Raw genomic sequence first — 17,451 nt, forward strand, 5'->3', positions numbered from 1 at the left:
GTGGCTTCCTCACTTCCGTCCCTTGGAGACAGAGCCCCATGGCTGGCCTCGTCCTTTCTAACAAGAGGCCAGATGGTCAGGCCCAGCCCGTGGTTTGCAGGGTGATCAGCCCCTCGGTACCCGGGGCTGGTGCTGAACCTCCGGGAGTCCTGCCCCCCTTCCCGTCCCGCTCGGGGCTGGGCCACATGGGCCCGCAGCCCACATCTGGACCCTGACTTGTGCTTCCGGCCCTGGCTGGCAGTTGGCTTGTGGTCCGTGTCTCCTCTGCAGAAGTTGCCCTCTGCAGAAGCAGCTTCCCTTCCCGAGCAGACCACACACAGCACGTCCTGGAGGTCGGCACCACCCCTGCCCAGCACGTCCAACGTCAGGAAAAGAAAGGAGGGGCGCCTGGGGGCCTCGGTCGGTTGAGCGTCCGACTTCAGCTCAGGTCATGATCTTGCGGTTTGTGCGTTTGAGCCCCGTGTCGGGCTCTGTGCCGACGGCTTGGAGCCTGGAGCCTGCTTCGGATTCTGGGTCTCCCTGTCTTTCTCTGCCCCTCTCCTGCTCAAGCTCTGTCTGTCTCTCTCAAAAAAAAAAAAAAAAAAGTTAAAAATATTAAAAAAAAAAAAAGAGAGGTTCAGGAGGGGGTACGGTGCTGACCACTGGCCGACTATGGACAAGGCATGAGCCCTTTGCTACAGATCAGGAGGCCTGTCCTCCACGGTCCTCCCTCGTGAGGAAGGTGCCGGCTTCCTTCTCCCCGTCATGGGGGGGGGGGAGGCGAGCACACCGCGGCTCCTTCTGCTAAAACTCCAGTGACTTGGGGACTCGGCCCCTGTGTCCAAGCAAGGGAGTGTCCATTCCCACAGGGCTCCGTCCAGAGAGCTTCTCACACCTGGCGTTTTCGCCGGTGCTGAAGCTGTGTGATCGAGGCCCCTGCTCTACTCTTGCGAACACTCTGGCCGCAGCCTCAACACTGAGACAAACTCAAAGGAGAGCGTGATGGAGGTCACGCTCATCAGCACGCAGGTGACCCCACGGCAGGGCCCTGCTTCTGTCCCAGGACAGACGCCTTTATCCACGGAATGTGGGGGTGCGCTGGGAGCCACAGGCAGGGGGGCAGGGAGAAGAGAGAAGGGGCCCGGGTGTCGGGGAAAGGAAGCGGCAACGGGCGGGGGCCCTCTGCCCGCCCTCCGCCCCCGTCCGGGGCTTTCTGGTGGAGGAAGCGTCCGGAATCCCGGGACGGCCACCCGGCCGTCCCCGCAGAGCCGGCCCCTCGCAGGCCTTGGACCCGCCTGGCCGCCTGCCTGGCCCGTCCCCGAGGACCCTCGGGGCTTGGATGTCCTCGCCCTGCCCCGGCAGCCTTCCCCGGGAGCTGCGGGCAAGCCGAGCGCCCCGCTGGCCGCCGGGACACAAGGTGAAGGTTCAGGAGTTTCAGATTCTTTGCAAAGTGATTCCACATGTGGGGGGTGGGGGCGCGCTGAAGCGAGTGACTTTGTTCATCTTTGCCGAGATCCCCCCACCCCGATCTCAGGGCCATGGGTGGGGGGCACTTCTGGTCGTGGGCGGGGGCCTCGGGCTGGCCCAGCGTCCTCCCCTGCTGCCCCCTCTCCTGCAGAGCACGGGCGAGCTCCGTCCGCCGACTCAGCTTTGCGGACGCGTCATGGTCGCGACTCGGTCTGTCCCGGGGCCGCACACGGCCGGCTCTTAACTACTCGCGCGCCCAGAGCAGCCTTTCCCGGCCTCGTACTAAGGTACGAGTTCTTGCTCGTTGGCAGGAAAGTGAGGCAGTGCGTTTTCAGCCCAACGTTTTGTACCAAATTCTTGAAAGCGAACACAGTAGGACTCAGAAGTCCCGTTTTGGTTCTCTCCGTTGTTATCCAGAGGCTTCGTGACAGAGGCACTTGGAAGACACAAAGCCAAGCGTGATTGACTTAGAGCTTCTACAGCAGAAGAAATAAGCCTCGTGATTGTCGTGTTTGAAGTCGGGGTGTGAAGGGGTGACAGAGACCCAAAGGCAGCGTCCTGGTTGTGGCCGTGTCCCCAGGAGCTAGGTTTCCTGTGCTGCTGAGCAGGGAGGCCCGTGAGGTCAGGTGACTTGTCCTGAGGGTTTGGCCCGTTGTCTGTGCACTGATTTATCTGCTGGGCTCAGCCCCGTATCGTGCTTTTCCGAGTTACCGAATCTCGTCGCTGCACACGTGTGGTCCCGTGTGCACACGAGGGGAGGCACGGTTTCGTGGTCTCTAATCGTCTGCGGACAAACCCTGGTTCCCGAGCTCCCGCTGACCCCAGGGAACTCTGGCTCCAGAGCAGGGCCGTCCCTCCCCCGTCCCCTGGCTCTCTCGTGGGAGCCACAGCTGACCCGGCCCCAGCGGGGACCGCGTACCCTGCCCGGATGGCTCACGTCCCCGTCTGGCGCCAGCGAGGTCCCCGTAGAGATCGGAGCTGTCTTCACGAAAACCAGGGTGACCAAGCGTCCTGGCTGGCCCGGGACGCCCCCAGTGTTAGCACTGGCGCCCGGCGTCCTGGGAGCCCTGTCAGCCCGGGAGGGTCGGGATGTCTTGTCACCCCAGACACGAGGAGGGGGGGCTGACGAACGCACGGCGTCTTGCGGGAGCCCGATTCTCACACTCCTGTCGGCGTGCCCTGACCGGCATCGTGCAGATAACAGAGCATCTCACACTCGCTGCAGGTTTTGGCCAAGTGCTTACCTAAATCCTCAGGAATTCTGAAAATTTTGAAAATGCAGCGTCTTTTCCTTGACACAGAGTCTCTTGCAGTCGGGGGCTTAGGTCATCTTTGTGCGGACCGCTCCGTTGCGCTGTCCCGCGGGGAGCGCTAGGGGGCAGCGTCGCTCTGTGGCTCCGCAGAGGACGGTGGGGGGGATTTGGTGGCGGCATTTTTGGTGGCTCTCCGGATGTAATTCCTGGTGAGGGTGGGGAGCCGGCTTCGTGACGGTGCGGCGTCACGATGGCTTTGCGCCATTTGGAGAGCCACGCGTTCGGCCCCCATTTGCCCACCACGCAGGCGAGCCTGTGGCTGGCGCCTGGCACCCTGGCACCCAGGCGTCACAGGTCTGTCTCTGCAGTGGTGCGTACGTGGCCCTTCAACTCTCCTTTCCCTTCCTCAGCACTTTTCTTCCCCGCCGCGCCTGCCCTTCGTGCCTGGGGGTGTTTGTCGTCACTGCCGTGTCCCTACTCTTGCCTCGCGCCTTCTGTTCTGTCCCCGGCAGCTAGTGTGGCCCGGGCGTCTGGACATAAGGGATTCCAAACCGGCATTGGATCCCATCGTCAGGGCAGCAGATTAGGACTCTGGCCACACCGCACGGAAAGCAAAACGAAAACAACCAAATGATCCCGTTTTAAGAAGAAAATAGTCCTTTGCCCTAAGTCCAGTCCCAGAGTCCCCCAAGTTACCCCGAAGCCAGAGAATACGATTTATCTCATGAGGGGCCTCTCTCGTGCGTGTGTGTGTGCGTGTGTGTGTGCGCGTGCCTGGGGATGGCCCTGCTTGTGCACCTGGCCTTTCCCGGTGGCCGGGGCGTCCTGTACCTTCCCTGAGTCACCGCTGCCCACCTGGGGCTGGAGGTGGGGATCGTGTTCCCCACGAGGCCGGCCCACCTTCCGCCCCTGGGCCCAGCGGCTCCAGCGGGGGCTTCTTGGCACCGGCGGCTGGGCGGCTGGCCGTCCTCTGCGTGGAGCCCACGGGACCGCACCTCACTGGCCCCTCAGTCCCACTGGGAACGGGGTGGGCAGTGCAGTGGCTCGGGCTTTCCCCAAGGAGCCCCCCTCGGCCAGAATGGCCAGGACATCCATACGATTTCTCATCTTGCTCCCGGGAGATTCTGGGCGCAGTTTGTCCGAATTAACTGCCCCAGCATCTTGAGGATGCTGTTGCAGGGGATTGGTGTTCTCAGGGGAGTTTGGGGTATCAGTTAAACGAATGCCTCTCAGGACTGTTTTATGTGTGTACGGAGAGGCCCAGGGAGGTGGGGTCCTGAGGATTCGGTGGGTTTCAACAGCAGACAAGTTCTTTGAGCAGCTCAGTCCCCAGGTTTCTCCTCTGCATGCGTTTGTTTGGGTTTGGACCTTAGGGGATAGCGGCCTTCAACGCCCCTTTCCTTCGGACTCCTCCAGAGCGGCCACGTTCTCAGGCAGCACGGCCTGTGCGGGTCCCTTTATCGTCCTTAAAGCTTCCTGCCTTAGGGCCCCTGGGGCGTTTGTGGCCTGCTGATGATATGCCAGGGAACAGTGCAGGATGCAGTTGTGGAACAAACCACGTGGCGGGGAGCAGGTGCCCCAGAGCTGCGGCGGGGGGGGGGGGGGTGACATCAGGCACCGTGGACCTTTGCAGGGCAGCGTTTACAAGCCGCCGGCGGCCTGTGGGGGCCCCTTTGCACAAGTCCCCGACCACGTAACGAATGGCGCATATATGCACGCCCTTCCTTTTGCCCTTTCCTGTACCGAACCCGTTGGCTGACCGCGTCCGAGCGTTTACCAGACAGCTGGGGCTTGGGAGGGTGGGGCATTTGTCCCCCTGCAGGGAGCCCCCTCGGTGCCAGCAGCTCGGGTCGCCAGTGATGTGTCCTGCCTGTAATGAGTCTCCTCGTGCTCTTGACTTTTCAGGCTGGACTTTGACGACGAAGACGGAGAAGGACCCAGCAAATTTTCCAGGTGAGTTTGCTCTACGCCCCTCGGATTCCAAGAAGCCACAGCCGGCCGCCACCGTACTGGGACACCCAGGGAGGGAGTGGCTGTTGTCGCTGGACAAGCCGTTGCCTGTAGTCGGGCCCCTTGCTTGTCCCTCATCCCGGGCCCGTGTTTGACCCAGTGACAGGCAGCTGGCGGTAGCCCTGCCCGCACGCCGGCCAGATCGTGGAGTCCGGTCACCGGGGCAGGATTGTTGGTCTCTCTTTAAACAACGATTGCCGAGCGTTACGGGCTCCTTTTTAAATCTCTTCTTAGAAATATTTTTAAAGTCTATTTTTGAGAACGAGAAAACACACACGTGTCGGGGAGGGGCAGAGAGAGAGGATCCCAAGCAGGGTCCACGCCGTCAGCACTGAGCCCGATGTGGGTCTTGATCTCACAACCCTGAGATGATGACCTGGGCCGAAACCCAGAGTCGGACGCTTAACGGACTGAACCCAGCCACACAGGCCCCTGGGCCCCTTTTTAAAAGACCTAGAGCTCAGGTTTAGAGAAAAGATTCGGCCTCTCCTAGCACGGACAAGAAGGGGAAGGGAAGGCAGCGGGTGGCCGGGACGCGGCACTGTGAGGTCCTGGGGGCCGTGTTCCTCACCGGGCACGTTGACAGCGTGGTTAACGGGGCTCAGGGGCCGTCCTGAGTGCCGACCGCCTCCCGGAAGGGCGGGGCCGCGGATGCAGGCAGGCGGTCAGCTATCGCGTACAGGAAGGGTAAGGCAGGCGCAGCCCCTCGGCCCGCCCCTCTTTGTCTTTTCTCTTTCCTCTCTTTTTTTGCGTTGTTTTGTGTGCGTTACACTAGGCGGTTTGGCTGTGTGGAGAGAGAGGCACGGATCGCTCGGTCCTCTTGGCGAAAGTGCCTGCCCCATCCCTGATCCTCGCTGTGGAGGGACTTGAAACCCGGCTCCGGGTGACGGGTGCCTTCCTCTGGCGACTGCACTCCACAGTTTATGTTGACGGCCTTGGTGATTTCTTCTAGGTTTTTAGAAGGATGATGTCCGTGGGGAGCCCCAGGCCCACTGACCTCCCCCGTTTGCTGGCCCCCACAGCAGTTATTTTTGGGCACGGTTCTTTTCGCCCACGTCGTGGCTGTGAACTGAGCACATGTCACCCCAAATGGAGAGGAACACACGTCCCGTTACTATTCGGGGCCTCCTGGCGTCTGCACGTAGTAAACATACCTCCTGGAGGCACTGTCCTCCCCAACCTGGTCCTCCCGTCCTCAATGTGGCTCCAGGGGAGACCACAGAGAGGAGACGGAGAATACTGTGCTCTCTAATGACCCCGGAGTTTTCTAATTGAAACAAGACGTGAGTTTGAGTCACAGAAGCATGTAGTGTTTTCCCTCGGTGTGGACAGAGCTCCAGCTTGGACGCCCACTTGTTTCTTGGGAAAAGCTTTACATTTAGAAAAAAATTTTTTTTAACGTTTATTTATTTTTGAGAGACAGAGAGAGACAGAGCACAACTGGGCGAGGGGCAGAGAGCGAGGGAGACGCAGAATCGGAAGCAGGCTCCAGGCTCCGAGCTGTCAGCACAGAGCCCGACGCAGGGCTCGAACCCACGAACTGGGAGATCATGACCTGAGCCAAAGCCGGACGCTTAACCGACTGAGCCCCCCAGGCGCCCCTAGGGAACAGCTTTAATTGCAGGGAGCGCTTTGTTCCCGAAATGGGAGTAGCCCTTGGACGTAAGGGCACATGGCTCCCTGTCCTGGTCCAGCCTTGGTCCAGCCTGGTCCTCCCTGGCCTTACCCAGCCTCCCTTCGTAAGGAGACAGCGACCCCCTCCCCCGCCCCCCGGGTTTCTCCGGTCAGAATCCCCCTTGAGACGACATGGCACACCGTGTCGAGCTCAGGAGACCATGATCCCCGGGGCCTCAGGACAGAGAGGAGGAGAGGTACCGAGTGACATTTGCCTGACATTGAGGATCTGAGTCAGGGATGAAATCACAGGGCAGGCTACAAAGAGCTCATTGTATGGAGGCCCATCTTTAAGAACAAACCTTAGATTCTGGGCAGCTATCTCATCAGCCCGCCCGTCCGCAAGTCAGTTTTTCCACGGCCAGAGTTCACAGCGAGGCCTCTGCGGGCCGTGTCCTTCCTTCCACACTTGAGAAACGAGGGGGAAAGACGGAACGTGTTTCAGCAGGAGTCGGGGCCGCACCACTGTGTCACGGGGTGGGGGGTGGTCCACGGACCGGGCAGCCGGCGGGTGCATCCCGGCCGCTCGGAGCTGGGCCAGCCGGCAGAGACCATCCCCAGCCCTCACGCGGCCAGCGGCCAGGGTGCCGTGCGGAGCGGGCTGGAGAGGCCGCTTCGGGTGGCCCCTGGCGGCCCTGTGCGCGGCACGCCTGGGGTCTCTCGGCGTCCCGCCCCTCTGCTCACGGTCAGCCGGGAGAAGCCCCCCAGGGAGGCCCTGGAAGAGAGGGTGGCCAGGTGCCGCCCCGCACCCAGTGCAGATTTGTGACTCAGAATCCGGCCGGGGTGCTGAGCCGCGGCTTCCGGCCCCTGATGTTTGCTCAGCCAGCTTTCCCAGGCTTTCTCCAGGGTGGTCCGAAAGTCAAACCCATCATCAGACCTCATGTCTCAGTTTCTTATTTGGGAACTATGGTCACTGTCACATAGAAGGTAAGTCATGGCCGTTTTCTTAGAGGGACAGCCAGCTGGTTGGGTAGGAGGATGCGGATTTGCCACAGATGCAGGGTCAGGGGTGAGGCAGGTGCACGAAACGGGGGCAGGGGCCCGGCTCAGAGGGGGTGGGGTGAGGCCAGGGCCGGGACGGATGAGGACCAAGTCTCCATTCTCAGGACGGAGTCTCCTCGGTCTGAGGTCTGCGGTGTGGAGTGGGCTCTAAGGTTTTCCGCCCCCTTCTCTGTTGGCATCCGTGGGATCCAGCCCGGGTCACCCCAGACTTGTCTCAGGCACGCCGTGTCGCCTCTGCCGGCCCCCGGACAATGAGGGGGCCGGAGGCAGGGCAGGGCGGGCGTACATTGGAAGAACGGTGCAGGTTCCACGGGCACCTGAGAGCTGATGCGGGCGGGGGGGGGGGGCTGTGTTCCAACGGTGGGGGTGCAGCCGTGGGAGGGGCTGGCTGCGGCCTGCAGGAGGGGGAGGGGACCGGAGGTGGGCTACGTGCCATTGGGCCCCACACCGTGCCGTGTCTGCATGTGCAGCCGATGGGTGACCGTGACTCGGGCCTCGAGGGCGATAGAGACGGGAGGCCTGAACGTCACAGGAGGCGCGATTTTTGCCAAAGAGGCTAGAGAAGCAGGGGTACAGAGTGACCTTGCTTCTAGGGCTGGGTCTGGGGAGGACGGCCTCCGTCGAGAGCACGGAGCCTGACCGCACAGCTGCCCCACGAGTTCCCGTGTCAGTCAGGGACCCGGGGGAACCGATCAAGTTCCAGAAAGCGTTTCTGCAAACATGAGTCTCCCTGGCAGCTGGGAGTGGGGCAGGCCCTCTCTCCGGGAGGCCACCGCGAGCCCCGTCCCCACCCCCCGCCTGTGTGGGTGGTCCTGGCCCACCTGGGAGGTGAGCACCTGTCCTGCCCCGGCCCCCAGCAGGGCCTGCAACCCCAAGCCTCCTCCCCACGCCTCTTCCTCCCCCACCCCTGCTGCCGCCCCGTGGTGCATTTTCTGGTGGGTCCGGGGTTCCTTTCCGCGTGCGCCTGCAGCCGGGCTCGGCCACCAGCAGTGGGTGCTGGCTCGAATGTCGCTGCAGGGACACCTGATGCCCCGGAGCCGCCATCAACCATCAGACCTAGACGCGGTGCCCTTCGCGTGATTTGCACGTGTGTGTGTGTGCACACACGTGTGCCCACGCATACTGGTTCATGAAAAGAAAGGAAGGGAAACGTGGCCAAGTCAAACCCTTTTGACGTTCGATTTACAACTTCCCTCCCAACCTTTCATTCCTGCCCCTGCGTGTTACCAACCTGGTTTTCTGCCGTATTCGGACTCACTCTGGACCCCGGCTCTAAACACCCCAGAGACCTTGCCGGCTTTCTCACACCTGTTCTGTGAACCCGGCCACAGTGCGTGGGGCATCCTGTAAGCCTGGAATCAACCCCCCCTGGAGGCTTTACGAGGCTCTCTCCCCCTTCAACGAATGGGTCTAAGCGACCTTCCTGAGGCCCCACTCCGTCTCTGACGTGTCTTTTTCCTGGGACGCGTAGGGCACCCGGCTGCACTGGTCCCCAGCCACTGCTTCTAGCTGTAGGAGCCTCGCCGAGGAACCTCTAGCATTATCTGAAAGGAAAGCTGTTCGTGAGAGGAAAGTTTCCACTGAGTCTGCCTTTTATCCTTCATCGCACCTGTTCTGATACTTTCCTCGTGATTTCTGTGCGGTATTTACGCTCAAGAGCACGTTTTTGGTTTGGTAGGTGGTGATGATGCTTTAGTTCTCGTCTTTCCCTGTGAATTTGCCACCTGTCTCATTTATACGTATGACGACTAAAACCCCGTTGGTCCGGGGAAAAATCCGTGTGGCAGATGTGTCCTGCAGAGACCTTCCCCGGCGGAGAAAGCGGAGGGCGGTTGGTTCCCAGAACCCTTTGCCTGAGCATCCTTGGGAAGCCGGGCAGTGTGTTTCCAGGTGGGAGGACACTCCTCGCCCTCCTGACGCAGAGGGGGTGGCCAGGAAGGAGGAGGGGTTCCCCTCCACCCGCCGACCTGCCGCCCGGTGTGGGACACGTGCATTGGCCCCGGGAGCGCTCTTTACGGCAGGGAGAAGTCCAGCTGAGCCTTCCTGGCTCCAGAGCAAAGACCCAAGGTGGACGTTTCCAGACTTTCCCGACGCTCTACGCCTCGGCGTCCTTGGAGCTCATGACCCAGATAAGCGGGGCAGACCTTGGCAGGGCCACACGGTGACCAGGGCATTGAGTTGGGGGTTCTTGCAGACTCAGCGGTTTGGGGTTGGGATCTGGGTTAAAACGCTTCGGAATGAGATCCGTTTTCTGGGGAGCAGGGTCTCTAACATCAGGCCCACGTGGGCCGGTCTTCCCTTCGTATGAGATGTTTGGTGCCCACGTGATTGACGTGGTTTTGATGTCCTTCTTACCTTGTTCGGCTGCCCCCCTCCTCCGTTTCCGTCCTGCAGAGATGAATTAACCGTGACTTGCGGTGACAGTGCCTGGAGAACAGCGGGACTTTGTGGGGAGCGGGGAGGAAATCATTTCTGGGGTCACATGTAGTCCCGAGCTGTGTCCCTTGGAAGCCGCCGGGCATTTCCTCCCCCATGACGCCTGTCAAGGCAGGGGCGTTCCGGCTCTGGATCCGGGACTGGTGAGCGCACTGGGGAGGCCTGGCTCAGTTCCTGCTAAGTCAGTACCTCTGAGCCATGGGGCCCTCTGCCACAGAGGGTGTGGGGAGGGTCCGATGTGGCTGTCGAGGCCTTGGCGAGCCAGAAGGTGCTATGTACACGGGGAGGCTGTGTGTCCTGCCAGGGACAGGGATGACCAGAGGCTGGGCCTGGCCCCTTCTTGGGAGGGTCGGCCTTCTCAGTCCCCACCTCTCTGTGCTTCATGGGGACCTTATCTTCAGCCTGGACGTGTGGCTGCCTTTCGCCTGGCAGAATCTGCCTTGTATGGCTCCGGGGGGCAGGGCACCTGCCCACTTCCCAGGGAAGGAGTGTCCCTTCCCCTTCTGGAGAAGCCTCAGATGCCAGGGAGGGTTCCCGGCTGGATGTGCCTCTGCGGATCCCCCAGAGGGCCTGGCCAGCCCCAGCCTCATTATGGGGCTGCACAGAGTGGCTTTTCTTAGGCTTCCTCGGCTCTCCAGACGTTCTGCCCTGCTGCCCAGGAAGGGCTGGCCGGGGCAGGAAGGGTGTTCCCTGAACGCCCAGCAAGATACAGCCTCCCTTCCTGCTGTCAGGAGGAGGGTGCGCGTCTGCCGTTAGGAGTGCCTTTGGGCAGGAGACGGGAGGGAAGCTCATCCAGGGTTCCCATCAGGAGTGCAGGCTTGGGTGGGGACAGGCTGCATCCTGCATCACAGATGCTGTCCCTGAGCGGCCAGAGTTCCTGCCCGATGTCGTACCCCCTTTGGCAGCCCCAGGCAGCATTCTCTGCACACTGTCTCCCCACCTGTCTGCTTTGACAAGGTGCAGGCTGGCCTGGGGGGGTAGGGGGTGGGGCGAGGACACCACCCTGAGCAAGCTCACCCAACCTTTCCCGGAGTCCCGGGGCCAGCACCCCCCCATCCCGCCTCCCGTGACAGGTGCACAGTGCCAGGCCCAGGTGGGGGGGGGGGCCTGGGGCCAGGTGCGTCCCATCCCGCCTCCCGTGACAGGTGCACGGTGCTGGGCCCAGGTGGGGGGGGGTCCCAGGCCCAGGTGGGGGGTCCCGGGCCCAGGTGGCGCTGGGCTGTTACTCTACTTCACCCTAAAGGTAATAATCCCGAGGTGGGAGCGCCCAGCCATCCCTTCTGCTGGGTTTTCTCTGCACGCATCATGGAGACCGATTCCAGCAACCCCTCAACAGTTCTTTTTAACCAATGGGCCATTCACTGTTTAATAAGCCAGGAGCGCACCTGTCCTATCCTGGGCCGTAGAAACCCTGCCGGGCCTACAGGAGAGGTTTGTCCACGGTCTCGTCCGTCTGTGGCCCTGGGGATGGCGAGGCCACATGGTGCTTCTCCTGTAGGGCCGCAGGAGACACACATCCACGTGGAGCACAGCTCCGAGCAGCGGGCGTGCACCCACGTGCAGATTCAGGCGTGCGCACACGTCGGCTTTGCTTCCCGCGGCTGAGGGATCAGGTCTCCACTCTCTGTGCTTAGTGGAAACTAGTCAGGTGCGTGGGAACACTGACAAGGGCTCAGGGCGCCCTTGGAGGTGAGACGGGGCCCTGCGGAAGCCTGTGCCCCACCCCCCGGAGGGCCGCAAGGGGTCCGTGTTTGAAGCGGCAGCCGTTCCGGGTCGGTGTTAGCGGACGCGCCGCTCGGTCCTGTTAGACGGCGACCGCTGGTCTGACGCTTGTCTTTCCCCCGCCCTGTTGTCGCGCGCTCGGGAAGAGAGAACCACAGCGAGATCGAGCGGCGGCGGAGGAACAAGATGACCCAGTACATCACGGAGCTGTCGGACATGGTGCCCACGTGCAGCGCGCTGGCCCGGAAGCCGGACAAGCTGACCATCCTCCGCATGGCCGTGTCGCACATGAAGTCCATGAGGGGCACAGGGAACAAGTCCACAGACGGCGCCTACAAGCCGTCGTTCCTGACGGAGCAGGTACCGTCCGTGGCCCGTCCGTGGGCCCGCGCGTCCCCACGGAGTCACTTGGGGAGGGGACGAAGTCACCGTCATCGGGGTGACACCAGCTGCGCGGGGAAAGGGGTTAAAGGTTGAGGGGTGGGTGGAACCAGGAAGTTGTGCTCCTTTCTTCGTGGCGGTGTTTGTCCATCTCTATCTCCTTTGCTTTTGCGTTTCCCGTAAACCTCGGTGAGGCATCTCTCCGAGAACACCCCGGGCTGAGTGTGCGGACGCGGGACCGTGTCCGTGTAAGCCACGTGCCGCCGTGCCGGCGGGTGGTGGCGATACCATCACGGTGGCAGCCCGGGAGCGGTCGTGGTGGTAATCGCGGCGTCATCACCGCCGGCTGCCAGCTCTCTGCCCGTTTTCGCACTCCCTCCTCGTTCTAGCCGGGGGAGAGGCCGCTAGCGTTGGTCCCTGCTGTGTAGGCGAGGGCGTCGTGGCTCACAAAGGGTCCGGCCACCGCTCAGAGGCAGAGCCGGGGCCTGGCACAGGTTGGCCGGGCCCCAAAGCCGTGCTTTCCACCCGTGACGAAGAGCTCACACGCGGAGTGGTTGGCGGGATAGTGTTTTACCAAGTTTACAAACCCCTGCGTCCACGGGAAGGCCTGTGTCCCACTCTCAGCCCTGGCCTGTGCGCCCGTCAGAGGCAGGTCCTCAAACGCTGCAAGCTTCAGTTTGCTCGACTCTGGAATGAACGGAGGCTTTTTGCATCCCTGGCCCCGAATGCTTTTGCAGGACACATGGGCCGGTGGGTCTGGAAGGACTTGGTCCAGGGTGGTGGGCGTGGGACAGGCAAGGTGAGGTGGCCGTGGGAGAATGTGGGTGGGACTGAAGCAAGGGAGACTTTGAGGAGCCCGCAGAGCGTGGCCTCAATCCCCAGCAGTGCGGGGCCACAGGGGGGCCCAGAGCGCGCCCGGAGAGCCGGGGACGGGGCACTTGACAGGAAGAGGTCGTGGGTGTGGGGCCGCGGGGGCGGGAGCGAAAGGCGTGACTAGAGACAGCCGTCTGCTCTGGTGGGGCCGGGCTGTGTCAGGTCAGGGGAGTGAGGTTCCGAAAAAGGACGAGAAAAGGGGCAGACGGGGGTGACTTCCGCTCTGTGGCCACAGGATCTCACCTGCCCTTTCCTGTCGTCCTGGCGCCTGACCTCGCACGTGTGAGGAGGCTGTGGCCTTGCCATGACCGTGACCCGGAGGACCCAGAGCCTGGTGGTAGGGGCCTGGCCGCCAGCCCCGTCTCCCCTCCGTAGGGTAGCCCCACCCGCCAAGGCTCTGCTTCCCAGGGGGCCTGGCCGGTAACGGGAGGCGGGAACCCCTGGCAGATGACGGGGCAGAAACGTGTTACGTGCCCGTGAGCCACCAGGGTAAGAACAACGCTTTCTCTACGAGTCCCTTCAACTCACAACAGTCTTGCCGGGTCCGCCTTTGAAGTTAATCCTCATCCTTAAGTGACTGAGGATGGGGAAGATGAGGAGGGAGGCGGGTACCCTGCTTCCATGAGTCCGGCCCATTCCGTGGTCGATGGTGACAATAGCTGCATCTATGGGGCGCCGACTGTATGCCAAGCCCTTCCTGAGTGTCCACACGCAAGAGCTCATTCAGCGTCACAAAATCCCACCGGAAAAACCCGTGTGGAGAGACGGAGGCTGAGGACGGTACCGTGCCCGGAGGCACACAGCTGCGTGGGTTGAGAGGCACGTCTTTCCCTCCAGAACCCGTGCTCGCCGGCCTTCCTGTTGGTTTAACTGGTGCTCGGAAGCCCGTGACCTTGATTAGGAATCACGTGCTCCCGGAAGACAAAACTGCGGAGGGGTAGACAGAGGGGCCGTGACCAGGGTGAGGCTCCGACCCCTAGACCTTCCCGCAGCCTTCAGCCTCCGCCCCGTCCGCCGGCGCACGGGATCCGCTGTTTCGCAGACATCCTGCTCCTCTCTCACGGTCCTACCGGTTGTGAGCTCTTGCGGTCCTGAACGTGAAGGTGTCGACCCATTCTCTGAGCTAAGGAAGCGGCGGGGAGGCACAGATCAGCTGAAGGACGAAGCAAGGGAAGTGGACAAAACAAACTTTTTCTTAGAAAATCCCGTATAGTCCGCTTCCGCCCTAGGGTCTCAGGCCGAGGATGTTCAAGTTCTGACCCAGCCAAGAGCTCAGAGCTCCCCAGATTCTGCTCACCAGCAGACCCGCGTTTTCTTTGGGTCCTCGGAGCGCCCTGGGGCTGGGCCCCATGCGTCAGATTCCCGCGTGTGCTGTGGGCGCTTAATCGGTGTTACATTAGGGCGACATCCGAACCGAGGATTCCCAGCAGAAAGTGGCCCTTTGTGGCGGGAGCCTGCTGAGCGCATGGGGTGTTTGGAGGCACACATGTGGGCGCAGGGCATGTGGGAGAGTTAGCTCCTCAACCCCCAGAGGGGCAGAGCACATTGCATCGGACTTGATGGGAAAATGACACGGGTAGGTAGGCTACACTTGAGCCGCCTTCAGGCAAAGAAGAGACATCTCAACAGAGTTGACTCTGCTCCGTTCACGCCCCTCTTGGGATGATGGCGGGGCTGCCCGCTGCCCGTTCACGGATTCCACGCAGCTTCCTTCCTGCCCGCGCTGACGTCATGAGCCCCGTGAGTCAGCGCGACCCCAGGGCTGGCGCAGCTAACCTTTCTTCTCGCCATAAAGCGATATGGGCAATGCTGTGTGCCCTGCTGCCTCCCGACGCTGCCCGGAGAGTCTGTCGAGGAGTTCTGGAAGTTCGACGGGTGCCCGAATATGAGGAGATACTCCCGTATCCACCGCCGGCATTGCACTCAGAGCGCAGGAAGGGGAGGAAGTGCACGCCAGCCGTGCGGGAGCGGTGGCTGGGACACTGCCCTCCTCACTGTCCCCTTTCTCTTGCCCTCCCCTCCCTTCCAGCAGCAGCACCTTCTGTACTGAGCCCTGTGCCCCGGGCTCTTCTTGTGCCCCAGCAACAGGACTGCAGCTTGAATATGTAGGTGAGGCGATTCATACCTATGGCAGCCCAGCACATTCTGGTGATCACTCCTTGCTTTCCAGCCCCTGCCCTGGGCAAGAATTTCCTTCTCTCCCTAAGAGAGGGCTGGTTTAGGCAGGGCCAGAAGTCTTTGGAGTAGCTGTATCTCAGAGCTAGGACAAGCTCTGTGCATTTTTTAGCTTATTTTTCAATAAGAAAAAAGCAATCAAAGTTTCTAAAACTGTGTATCCCAGCGAGGGAGCAAAAGTCAAAGGTTGCTGATAGGACAACTTAATGAGGCTGCGTTTGTCAGTGTTCTGTCCTAACCTCGATCTTCTCTTCCCAGGAGCTGAAGCACCTCATCCTGGAAGCAGCCGATGGCTTTCTGTTTGTAGTGGCGGCAGAGACGGGACGGGTCATTTACGTGTCTGACTCCGTCACCCCTGTGCTGAACCAGCCCCAGTCAGAGTGGTTTGGGAGCACCCTGTACGAGCAGGTGCACCCCGACGATGTGGAGAAGCTGAGAGAGCAGCTCTGCACCTCCGAAAACTCCATGACAGGTCAGTGCTGCCCCCTCCTGGAGGCTGTTTGAGTCTGGAGAGGGATGTCTTTCAGTAAACAGATCAGGAAGCTGGAGGTCAGAAAAAGCTGCCTAAAGGTGAAGCTGGAGGTCAGAAAAAGCTGCCTAAAGGTGAGGGGATCTATTTGACTTGGCTTGTGCAATGACTTCATTTACCTTGTAACATTTAAACAATTCGATTTTAATACATAAGGGTTTTTTTTCCCCCGTCTCTATATTTTACCTGCAATTAAGGGATGTTGTCACTAGGAGGCGATGTTGCTACATTAGCCAGAACCACATGTTCGTAGGCATTTATTACCTAGGCCTTGCTTAGTTCCCTGCAACGAAGTTCCTTATTGTAACATCTAAATAAAGTCAGTTCTGCTATAACACAACATACGCATTCCTGGAAGTCACCGCGGTATGCAGACTCTGGAGATAAAAGCTGCAGCGGGAAGAGACGGGTTAGGAGCACAACACTCAAGACCGAATCACTGACAGATAAAAACAGGAATAGGAACCTGGTAAAAATGGGAGCATAATTTTGCACATTAAACGGTTAAGAAATTCATAAATGTGAATGTGGCACCAGGCCCTGAGACTGATGTGAAATTTACTCGTACAGGTGGGTCCTGGAAGGGTTGCCACTTGCGTGCTTTTGTGCGAGGACAGTCACGTGATGTTAGAAGTCGAAAGGTGGTCGTGACGGCGGATACAGGTGGCTTGTGACGCGCGACAGCCTGGGGGACCCGGCAGGTGTCTGAAGCGCGTGCGTGTGTGAGCCGCGTGCTTCTGTTCAGCTGGGTGCGCTTCTCTGTGTTCACGCAGCGTTCCTTGTGGACAGAAGCACGCATAAGCGCACACAGAGCTCACATCGAACTCGGATTGTTCCCCAGCAGCTCAGTCGCGTTGGAACAAATTTGCATTTTCAGAACAAGCCACTGGGCCGTCGTGTTTGTGTTGCGCTGGGTGGTAGACACGTCTGTGCCCTCAGTTCTCTGCTGCACCGAGAGCCGCAGGGTCTCCGTCTACGTGTGTGTCCTCAGCAGGAGCCTGGTGAATGCGGGGGGGCGGGGGGTGTGAACGCTTTGCCCGTTGTGTCCATTTGCTAGGGCCGCCGTAAAAAATACCAGAGACTGGCGGCTGGCACAGCAGAAATTTATTTTCTCACGTTCTTGCACTCCGGAACACTCCGGAACACTCCGGAAGTCCAAGACCCAGGCCTTGGTAGACTGTGCTTCCCCTGAAGCCTCTCTCACCGGCTTATCCCTGGCACCTGCCCGCCGTGTCCTCACGTGGTCTGCTCTGTGCCCGGGTGCCCCCGATGTCTCTCTTCCTGTGAAGACATTGGTCAGATTAGGGCCCCACTCTCATGATTCTATTTAACATTATCTCCTTAAAGGCCCTGCCTCCACATATAGTCACATTCTGAGGTTCTGGGGGTTAGGGCTCCACCATACTCATTTTGGGGGGACACAGGCCGGCCCCTAACACTTACGGTAAGACTGAGGCGGACGTGGTCAGAAGTAATAGGAGTACAGCTGTTTCTGGACGATACTGGTAATGGTCTCGGTGTTGGTGTCAGTGACATGTAAGAGGGGGGTGGGGAGTTATGGGGACGGGGCCTGTGCTGTGCTCGCCTCCGCGTGGCCTGTAACGGTGACGCCTGGCCGGTCAGGGAGCTCCACGCACAGGCCGAGAAATGATGCTAAAACAGATTCTGCCGTCGCAGCCTCGAGCCAGATCAGAGAGCCCCATACAGCCATGCCAAGGGAGACGCTTTGTAAAGTTCGGCATTCCAGAGGGACTCGAGAAGGACAGTAAATCAACCAGGAAGTGTTGACAGCTGGAGTCACCTTTTCCGGAAAGAGCCGTCTGTCTTTCCCTACTTTCCCTAGGCTTCTGGGTCTGACCACAGGATGTGGCTTTTGGAAACTCAGTCAGGAGCCCCGCCTGGGGCAGATGGCAGAGGGGGTGATGGTCAGGGGGAGGTCAGGCTCTGGCC

The 17,451-nt window shown here is 60.6% G+C and overlaps 1 protein-coding gene across 7 annotated transcripts in view; it reads left to right on the forward strand.

Moving 5' to 3' along the window:
* ARNT2 (aryl hydrocarbon receptor nuclear translocator 2) overlaps nucleotides 1–17,451 on the forward strand; it is a 144,860-nt gene that overhangs the window by 37,400 nt on the left and 90,009 nt on the right. For all 7 annotated transcript variants that reach the window (XR_006292997.1, XM_043553882.1, XM_043553887.1 and 4 more), the window contains exons 3-5: nucleotides 4,605–4,652; nucleotides 11,690–11,903; nucleotides 15,231–15,444. Coding sequence is in view for 6 of the 7 variants with exons in the window: in XM_043553882.1 (XP_043409817.1) it covers nucleotides 4,605–4,652; nucleotides 11,690–11,903; nucleotides 15,231–15,444 (476 nt within the window). In the remaining variant the exon portion in view is untranslated. The remainder of the gene's footprint in view (nucleotides 1–4,604; nucleotides 4,653–11,689; nucleotides 11,904–15,230; nucleotides 15,445–17,451) is intronic.

This window comes from Prionailurus bengalensis, chromosome B3 (assembly GCF_016509475.1).
Source record: "Prionailurus bengalensis isolate Pbe53 chromosome B3, Fcat_Pben_1.1_paternal_pri, whole genome shotgun sequence".
Taxonomy (NCBI): Eukaryota; Metazoa; Chordata; class Mammalia; order Carnivora; family Felidae; genus Prionailurus; species Prionailurus bengalensis.